General features: G+C 35.2%; 1 protein-coding gene across 1 annotated transcript in view; it reads right to left on the bottom strand.

Moving 5' to 3' along the window:
- Positions 1 to 225: 225 nt before the first annotated feature.
- LOC149797424 (uncharacterized) overlaps positions 226 to 10997 on the bottom strand; it is a 31155-nt gene continuing 20383 nt past the window's right edge. The window contains exons 3-4 of the mRNA XM_089962214.1: positions 4329 to 4489; positions 226 to 1862 (exon numbers count right to left, since the gene is read on the bottom strand). Of these exons, the coding sequence (XP_089818340.1) occupies positions 1804 to 1862; positions 4329 to 4489 (220 nt within the window). The 3' untranslated portion in view covers positions 226 to 1803. The remainder of the gene's footprint in view (positions 1863 to 4328; positions 4490 to 10997) is intronic.

The following is a 10997-nucleotide window of genomic DNA, read 5'->3' as shown; positions in this document are numbered from 1 at the left end:
AGAAATAAAAAGTAGTTAAACAATTTCTTGCAAAGAAATGAATTTATTTCACGAGGTTGGTGGTTGCAGGTTATTTTTTGAAAATAACAAAACACAGGCCACAGTGACCCATGCTAACCTGAAATGGACAAATGTAAATTAACTACATTATAAAAATAAATGATTTTTCAAGTACAAAGTTTAGTTAAAATAATTTCTAATTATAGGTATTTCAATGACAAGTAATACATTCTGAGCAACATTTATTTAAAAAAAGCATTATAATGACATTGTCCACAATGAAAAGCTAACAAAAAAAAATAAAATCTTGCAAGACCAAAAGACCCAAGTGTACATATACTACTCTTTTAGCATAGGATGTGGCATGAATATTAGTAGCATGAAATTATCATGTAGCATTTATATACAAAACATGAAATGACTATTATAAAAATATTGTCAATTCTTCAATGATAAAGTACAACAACCTGTTGTACACTTTCTGGAACTGAGGTTTAACTAAATTAATGTTTAAAATCTTGCCAAAACATGTATGCATTAATACTTAACATTTTCCGAAAGACACTGAAGAAATGAAACTCAGAAACCATAGGCACTTAGATTTATATATTAAAATGTCAAGAAAAGAAAATGACTAAATCAATGGCATTAATGCTCATTTGTCTACTAAAATAAGATTCAACATTTTTTTAAATTCATCAAAAAAACCCCACACATAAATGTTATTTTGATCTCAAGAAAAGATAATTACTCTAGCTAAACTACAATACAAACTCTATGTCAAAACTACGTTCAAAATGTTTTAAAGTTAATTGAAAAAAGTTATAAAATGTCATAAATAAATTCTAGAAAAGAAAACTGTTATTAACTACAACAAGAATTATCTACTAAAATTCAGGGGCTGACATTTTTTAAAATTGATTCTTGGCTCCCCGACCTTTTAATCCAAATAAGTTTGAGTTTGATCCTAGGACGCATGCATCTCATTATGTAACTGAATTCACACCAAGCCTGTAAAACAGTACTATATATTATATGTACTATATTTGCAAAAGGCATTTCATATGATATCTCATGTTTCATTGATCCTATCTGTCTAGATCTATATAGTTCATCATAGATGTTATCCTGACATTACAAACCAAGTCAGTTATTTAGGTGGAATAACAGCCGAGTCCAATTAGGCTTAGGGAATTTTAACCCCTGAAACTTCATTCAAATGTTTAGTGAAAATCCTCTCATGAAATTTAAGAAAAATTATATTAACAAAAAATTACACTTTAAACATCCCATCTGATGAAAAACGAGATCTCCAACTTTATGAGAGATCTGAAAGACACTGATACATGTTCATGTTCCGACGATTGGTCCACTTTTCACTTTCAGCAGTAGGAAACTTTTAGTTTGATTGGTGAATGGAGAAGTTGACTGTCTTGGTATCAGCAGTGTGCAAGACTGAGAGTCAGAATCCCCTTGGTGTCAGACTGAGTGAAAAACAAACTTTGGTATCAAAACAGGGGGTCAAATTAAAATTTGGTGGTTTCACATACACAAATGATGGTAGAGGAATACACTGTTGTACCAGTGCCTGTCAGATACACAAATGATGGTAGAGGGATACACTGTTGTACCAGTGCCTGTCAGATCTACTTACTGACAGGAAGATCTTGACATTGATCAGACTGAACAAAAGTCACATATTTATACTATTGACTGTCAGAAGTACATGATGCTGTGTTGCATAAATTTACACAATATGGTTATCCCCCCTGTGAACATGTGAACAGTGTCAAAGGTCAAGGTCTACTGGTCATATCCATAGGTCATGGGAGTCCTGGTCTCAGTTTGCATCATCATGACATCTGAAAAATGTAAAGATGAAGATACAAAAACATGCTATAATAAATTAGAATCTAAATACTTACATGATGCAAGTGAGAAAACAAAGGAAGGTATAGCCCCCTGTTCTGGCATGTCAAGGTTAGGGTGGGATCACCTTTCAACATTTCAGTGAACAATGCAAACAGTTTTGTCTGCAAAATCCTGTAGCCCCATTTTCAGTAATTACTGCCATGAAGTATTTTACACATAATACAGAAAATTCACTAAGCTAATATTATTCTTGTGTTAGGTGATTTACAGATTATGTTTGGTCAGGGGCTATACATCTTTGGCACTTTAACCTTTGATATATAAAGCACACATCAATAGGTAAACAATTAAGATGAAAAATCTTGTGCTACACAATTTTAATGAAAATAAAAACAAACTACTTGCTGGTCACAGAGCAATACATTTACAGCCAACAAAGATATGAAATTTAGACCATAGAAACATTTTCTATCAGTGTGCTCAAATCAGACAGAACCAAGCATGAAATAAATCTAATTTAGACAGTAGTAGGGCATGTAGTGTCACCTTTGTCTGACCATCTGTAGGATTGTCCAGTTAAAATTTGCATGCAACAGCATATATATGCCCATGACGTTGTTATGTACCTATGTATATGTACATCTCTACTAAGGGAACTAACCCCATGATTAAGCCATCCATAAAGTTGGGTAACTGTTGATTGTGGTGAATTCAAGTTATTGTGCAAACAGTATTTTTCTTCCTGACATTAACCTTTTAACCTAGTTCATCCTTACCCCAAGTTTAAGCGATCCATAAATTTGGGTAGCTGTACATGGAGATTTTCAGGCAAGTCTCACGACTGTACATAGAACAGTGTCAGAAAAATTTAGCAACCTGCTGCCCTCCAAGATGCTTACACTTTTCAAGTTTTAGGACTATACACACAAACAATATCACAGAAAATGAGCTAAATACAAAATACTTAACATAATCACACAAATGTGAAAAATGGATCACTGGGACCTACTTTTGCCCACAGTAAGTAATACTATCAGAGTTGAATACACCAATCAAGTTTCGGACTGCACATACAACAGTGTAAAAGAAACTGAGCTAAATTAAAAACCTTATGCTGATGCTTAGTCTTGGATAAGCAATCCTATATACAATGGCGAGATGCCAACTAAAGGAAAAGATTGGAGTTGCTCCCAGCTGAGAGGTAAATTGATCTGGCCTTTTTTACTGACAGAACCAGAGAACATGACATGCCTCATGGAAAATACAACCATTTTTATAACAACACAATTTCTGGTAAATCTTTTAAAGGAAAAAAAAAACAGCAAAGAAAACCTTCTTGACACAACCTAATTCATTTAAAGTAAGTAAATAAGAGGTGTATTTGGAAGGAAAAAAAAGTTATAAGACTTTGTTGTCTTGAATGAAAATGTTTATGCCATCTTTTGTAAATACTGGCTAATTCTTGTTCAGTGGCAACATTCCTTGGATGTCAGGTTTTTTCAGTGACAACCCCATTCTAATATGACCATTCATTCAGGAGAAATAGTGATAACAGATTTTGATGGCCTCTGTGGCATGCATAATGAATGTTTGAATGGTATCACATTCATTTAGACAGCAGAAGAAGTTGTTCAGCAAACACCGCATACACCAGTAGATATGGCCATCCATTCAGAAGGAGTACAAATATTTTTAAGATGGCCACTCTGGTGGCCATATTGAACATCAGACAGGTACCCTTTTGATTTAGGACCAGCTATGCATTATATAATTGTTTAGTTAAAACCCAATGTCAATGTAACTTTTCATTCAGAAGGAGTAGTGCCAAGATTTTCAAAACAGCCACTGTAGCAGCCATATTGGCCATCAGATTCGCACCATTTTTATTTAGGACCAACAGGACATTATAAGAAATCTTTGAGTGCAAACCCCAATTCAATATGACTTTCAATTCAAGAGGAGTAGCAACACAAATATTTTCAAGATGGCCACTGGTGGCCATATTGGAGATCAAATCAACACAGTTTTCACTTTGGACTGACCTGATATAAAAACAATACAAGCCATATGTCAATGAGACTTTCAGCTCAAAAGTAATTGCAACAAGATTTTCAAGATGGTGACTGTGGCAGTCATACTGGCAATCAGACTGGCACCAATTTCATTTAAAATGTGCTAGACATCATAGGAAGTCTTTTAGTGAAAATATCATGTGATATGATTATTTAGAAGAGTGGTGATAACAAGATTTTCAAGATGTCCAGGCATAACCATGTTCATGTAGGACCAACCAGACCATGGGATTAATGTGTGTATGTAAAGATTCATGGCAATCCCCCCAAGTGGTTTAGGAGGAATAGCAATAACAAACTTGTGCTAATGGATGGATGACAGATGACAAACAACGGACTATCCTAATGTTCTTCTGGTCTATGACCAGTAGAGCTAAAACTTACGTGGACTAGTTTGTGGTGATGTGACAATAACAGTCCCAGGATTTCGTCTCTCACAGCATCCAAAGCATGTGCCACATGCACCACAGCAGCAGCAACAACAGCAAGTTGCTAGTGTGATCAAGATTGCTAACCCAGCAATACCAATCAAAACAGCTGCCCACCTGCACAAATAGAGGAGATTATGGTTATACTGGTATTTTGGTAGATTTGAATTAGTCAGCAAAAAAAAGTACCTTGGAGCTACATGCACCGACTATAAAATCAAAAGATTAATGTTGTGAACTAGATCAAGTTCCAAGACAAAAAGAGCAACAATTATAACAAAAACGGAGTCCATGTAATTTTTCACAATAACTAATGTTGGCCCAGTCTCACTATATCCACATTCATGCCTTAAATACAGACAAAATCATCAATTTTACTAGACTATATTATGCTATATCTGCCAACAGAAATTATTCTTATGATAAGAACAGGTAGCCCACCTTATAAATTTATGAAATATCTGGATGGACAAATCTTGAGACAGTGTCATATTATTGGAGAATTATGTTATTATATAACTCTAACAAAATGCACATATAAAATGTAAAAAAATATACAAATCTGTCAATGTATTAATGACCCCCTCAATAGCATGATCTGAATCAATGTTTGCAGCAAACTTAAATAAAATGATAGTTTTACATGTATTAGTGAATGAGGAATGGATATTCATTCGATATACAGAGGCTCTAAAATGGGTAATGATTTAATACTGAATTTATTAAATGAGTTGAATAATGCCCAGCTTTTGTTAGTCATGGCGAGCAAAAGTTGGACATTATTCAATGAGTTTCATAAATTTAATATTAATTCATTAGTCATTTGAGATTCTTTTAATCACATAGCTTTTATTTCAGTGGAAATTATTTACATAGCAAAAAGAATGAATAATTTCATTCATTTTGACAGACGGTGCACCTTTCATTTGTTGTGCATCAAATATAGTCCCAAACAAAGTTGAACTAGTAAAAGTAGATTGCACTTTTTTTTAAAAACAATAAATCAAAGAAAAAACTTCCATCCCAATAAACAGAACATTTTATAACAACAAAATCCTTTTTCAAAACAGAATGATCAATGCGATGTGATGTCACATTATTTGATACAGTACACACTAGGAATAGAATACATGTTTACCCTAAAATGTCACTTTTAGAACTAAACATTACACTGTTGCAATTTTCATGTGAAATAGGATTACTGGATGCAGAAGTTCCCATATTTACTGTAATGCATTTGTAACAGGACATTTGCAGTATTTGTTTTGGAACAATAGACTGTACAGAAGATGTAAACAAATTTGTTTTTGAGTCAAATTTCCAGCCCATATATACTGCGTAAATATGCTGTGGTTGGATAAAATTTTGTCAGTTGGGAGACCTATTTATGTCCACATTCTTCTGTGAAAAGAGGCGAGTTTATTTACTCCTGCAAGTTAACATTTAAGCTATGCTTATATAGAGGGTGGATTCTATAACTATGTTACAGATATACTGTCTCCCCCCTCCCCTCACCAGCTATCAAATGAGCAATATCCTTAGTTTTACTTCTTATTGTTCTTCTTGTCTTGTAGTTTTATGCCATTTTTTTTTTATGATGAGATTGCTACAAGTAACTTGACAAACCAATGGGGGTAACTTGTCCATATTCAGACAGCCAAGATAATTTTTCCTCAATTTCCTTTCACGAGTCGAGTTGAAAAATGGCTGCCAAAATGTTCATTCAAAACAAAACATTTCAGAAGGAGGGGTTAAAAAAGTTTTCCCACGATCGCAGCCAATCAGTAAAGAGAATACTGCACTATAATTTCATGGGCTTATCTGGACCAATCAGAATCACATAAAGTGATATGTTCACACGTTATAAGATAAGAAATATTAAACTGCATACTCAACCTTTTGATGTTTGAATGCATGCTAGCTACAGAACTAGAAACTGTTTCTAATGTGAATAATATTGCTTAATTCAGAAAACTGTTACCGTTAAATTCAAATTTAGTTGCCATACTTTAAATGTCATCACTGTGCATTGCATGTAATGTTGATGCATTGAGCAAGGCATCATACTTTATTAATTTGTTTTAGTTTATAAATCCTTATTACTTGGGGGGATGGGGTATCACATCACAGAAAAGACCTGTAAAACACTTTAACAGAACTATTCAAGTGAAAATAGTGACTCTCATATATTAGAATCTACAATCCATTTGACTGTCTAGACTCATTTTGAACTTAGCTGACACAACGAAATTCAATTGATATGGTGAGGAATTCTATGAACATTTTTACCTCGATCAGATCAATACTTTTTCTATAGTGTATCCAATAAATAGGTTTAGTTTCTGTTTACAACATACACTTAAATTTGTGATCTTGGAAAGAGTAGAATTATGGTTTCTATCAATGTTGGCTTGGAAAACAGCACTGCCTGCCCGCGATTACGTAAGTCAGGAACAAAGGAAGGGGTTGGCACCATGAGTATGTCGACCCTGCACTGCCGTGGCAATTCGTGCTTGTACAAGAGTTCTCTTTGTTAGGTATCAAAACTAACATGTAGACGTTAGAAGCTTTGTTCTAGAACAAAGGACCCTCGATGCTGTTGTAAATCTCCCTGCATTGACAGATGGCCTGAGGCTCGTCAGTTAAATTGAATATCCAATCAGAACTGAGAAAGGGTGGGACCATCAATTTGAACCAGAATTTAACAGTCATTTGGGCTGGGAATGAATTAGTCATTGTGAAGCATTGTGCTGAAAACTGTAGCAATAACTACAGGAGCCACTCCTGATTTGGCGGAAAAAACCTTGGTACATTCAAGGACAGAATGCTTCGTAAAGGTCAGTGAGTTATTTGCTCGATTGTTGCAGAATGTTTCGGCATTGTAATTGCAATTATGTGCAGTACGTATATTTACTTACTAGAATTGTTAGTACGTAGAATTACCTTTGTATTGTGTAATTTACATGCATACTTGAGAAATGAGCTATGATTATGTAGATTGCTTGCTTGTCAGAATTAATATTGCAATTCGCTATTTAGTTACTTCGTGGTAAACTAGTGTATTTATTTATCTGATATTCTAGATTTTGCAATTGTTGAATTAAATTGTAACTTTGGAAATGGTTGCGGTGTGTAAATTTAAATAATATGGATATTTAAATATTTGTGTACACTTGTGGGAGTGTAATGTAGAGAAATGCCTCGGATTGTTGTGACATTGTTGAGAATAATGAGATTAAGAATATATATACTGTATATATATATATACTGATGTGACGCAATTTAGTGATGTCTGTATGTTAAGTAGGTTACCTCTCTTTATTGCAGCGTTGTTTTTTATAAGAATGTGTGTGGGTTTCAATGTGCAAGAATGTGTGACTGAAGATAAAGACAGCCTTTATCTGATGATTGATTGTTGATGTAGTGTGAGGCGAGATGGCTAACACAACTGCTAACGTCCTTGTGTTTTTCGCAGGAAGCTTTTGGGGACAGAACTACTGGGTAGTCCAGTCCCGAGTCTCAGAGAGACTGGATAGAACAAGGCAGTAGGCCGAGAACAAGCCAAGTTGCTGGAGAAATAGAGAGAGAAGGAGGAGGAGAAAAGGAGACAAATGGGAAGAGGATAGGAAGAATCGGAGTACGGAGAACGCAGGGAGGAGGAAAGGAATTGGCTGAGTAAACAGATGAGCAGAAACCAAGTACAGGGGAAAGCCATCTCACACTATAATCACATGATGAAATAGGTTGTTACATGGTCAAGAGGAAGAAGATTGGTTAAGAAATTAAAATCGTTTAATTTGTATTAAATTGTTATTCTTTTGAATTTCACTGTTGTGTTCTTAATAATTTAATTGTAGGTATTGCTGATTGGGGGCTCAGAGCTTTACCTCTCTCAATCACTAATTTCACTTCCTACAAAAATAAGCCGGGTGGGAGAGGAATTCCACAGTATTTCAAATAAATATTGGGAGCATCCCACCCAATGCATAACAGTGGTATAAATAGAACTTCACATCCAGTATGATTATATATATATATATATATATATATATATATATATATATATATATATATATATATATAAAGTATAATAATAATAATAATGAGGACTTTGTATAGCACCTAATCTTTAGAAGCTCTAAGCGCTTTACAACATTAGGCAACACCTATAAGATAAAAAAACATATAATGATATGATTATAAAAACGAACACCATGAATTTAGAAAACATAAAAAACATGCTGAGAATATTTCAGGTAAGAAACAGTATTAGGTCTCTAAGTTTATTCTTGCAATCGAAAAAATAAGTGAGTTTTGAGAGCACTTTTGAATGGGATCACTGTGTCTTTGTGTCTAAGTTCAGTGGGCAATTCATTCCACGTTGCTGGGCCCTGGTATGCAAAAGAACGCTGTCCATATGACTTTGTTTTGATAGTGGGAATAATGAGTATATGATAGTCAGAAGAGGAGTGTTAAGTATATTGCTGGTGTGTACACATAGGTGAGGTCGGATGGGTATGTTGGACTAGACTCTGACAGTGAAACGTAGCACAGAGAACAAATTTTGTGTCTGATTCTGGATCGAATGGATAGCCAGGGTAGGGTACAGAGCAGCTAGGAGGTTTACTCTGATCGTGGTACTCTAAGTACGATCCGAGCAGCTGTGTTTTGAACTTTTTGAAGTTTCTGGAGCAGATATAGAGATGAACCTGACAGAATTGAGTTACAATAGTCCAGTCTACTTAATGGCATTTTGTTGAAGTCTCAACATGTCTCGATTCTGAGGTCACGTGTACTGCTTATTCTGCTACATTCGGAAATGAACACAATAACGAAAGATAAAGTTGTTTATTTGATGTATTTTTATAAATGACCACATGTTCATCTCTGCGTCTTTCTGCTTCTGAATTCAATCACTGTAAATATCAGTACATTTTCCCACCCAGCCGCCAGTCAAAGCCTTTGAACTTGCCGCCCAGCTACAGGATCATGTTATTTTTTATGTACTCTTATAATGGCAACATGTTCGTACATCAAGGAGTCTTTCAGCCACTAAATTCTGTCATTGTAAATATCAGCACAGCTAACTGATCAACACATTTTCCCACTGAGCAGGTGGCTGAAGCAGGACTGGCAAGTCTTTGAATTTTGTCGCACACCTATAACATGCGTACGGAGGACTCCCACCTCAGTGATTTTCTGCATCCCAGATCAAAAATTGGTGTCCAAATACACGTAATTTAGCGTTTCTGAGATCTCAGATCTCAATGCTGAAATTATCATGACATTAAAACAACGACAGAATAATCATTGTGCAAGCTGTAATACAGTAATGTTGTGGAACAATATTCTTAATAATCCAAGACAATTTACTGTAGACAGAATTAACAGTAGTCTTGGTCACATATGCGAAATTGTAATGCTGACCTGTCTTGAGTGTAATCGATGTAAGGGTGCTGGCACCCTGGTGATAGTTTACAAAAGTGAATGTGGTGGTAACTGTGTATCTTCAGGAATTACTTGTAACTGTTCAAGTACAAATCCATGTTGAGGAGCAGCTGAATCTAGTCTGTAGATTGCAGGTCTACCCATAGATGTAACCCCGCTGAAGATATTATATGTTGTAATACTCCAAATAGGATCAGTTGCTCTTTTTTTACCACCGGGTTCATATAAGTATCTTACAGTAACATTACCTAGTACTGGTTGTTTTGAAAATTCATGTCACTGTATTGGTATATGTTTTTTTGTAATAGTATTAACAGGTTTCATTGATGTTGTTCAAGTAATTTCATTATTTAACGCATTTATCACAATTGGTAATCTTGCAACCCATTTATGATGAATTGCAGTATGTTCTCGTCCGATTTTGACATTATTTTTTTCATCAACGATGATACTGCACCAAGAAATTCCTTGCCAGGATCAACCTGTAATAGTTGTGGCCATCGTAGACCACCCTGTGGTCTAGACCCTCGTTGATAAATTTGTTCAAAAGCAGATGCAACTTCAGTTGCTGTTTTAGTTGATAATGGATCTGCTTCCTTATATCTACTTGCAACATCAATGACAGTTAACATGTATTTGTATGTTAACTGACGTCTTCCAATTTTAATAGTATCATGTGGTAAAAACAAAATATCTGCTTGATGAACTTCATTAGGGGCAGTGTTTCCCTTTACGCACATTTGTGCGTCAGGGACGCACGCTGGAGAAAATTGACGCACACATTTTGTTACCATGCGTTTTTTTTACGCAAAGGATTTTCATAATATGATCATGATTTATTTAATACCCAATGCATTGGACGATGGATGGCATTGTATATACTTCGCATATAGGCATTGACTGGTTCCCCGCTTTGTTTGCTCCCTACCTTGCACTCCTCTATTCGTATAGCAAAGTGCAACGCAGGGAACATATAAAACAATGAACCAGCCTAGCATAGGCAATGTTATGACGGAGTAGCTTCCCTTAATCTTGCGAGCTTCTCACGATTTCCATCGAGCTCAGCAAGCTGTTCTAGATATTTAACATCAAGGCTCATTGCACTAGAAAGTGATCTCCAGATTAAAACGTCATGCACTAAATATCATTAGCGAAGAAAGTGAAAGAAGCAGAACGC

This window comes from Sinohyriopsis cumingii, chromosome 6 (genome assembly GCF_028554795.1).
Source record: "Sinohyriopsis cumingii isolate HCF-2022 chromosome 6, ASM2855479v2, whole genome shotgun sequence".
NCBI classification, from domain to species: Eukaryota; Metazoa; Mollusca; class Bivalvia; order Unionida; family Unionidae; genus Sinohyriopsis; species Sinohyriopsis cumingii.
This window is presented reverse-complemented; position numbering and strand designations above follow the sequence as displayed.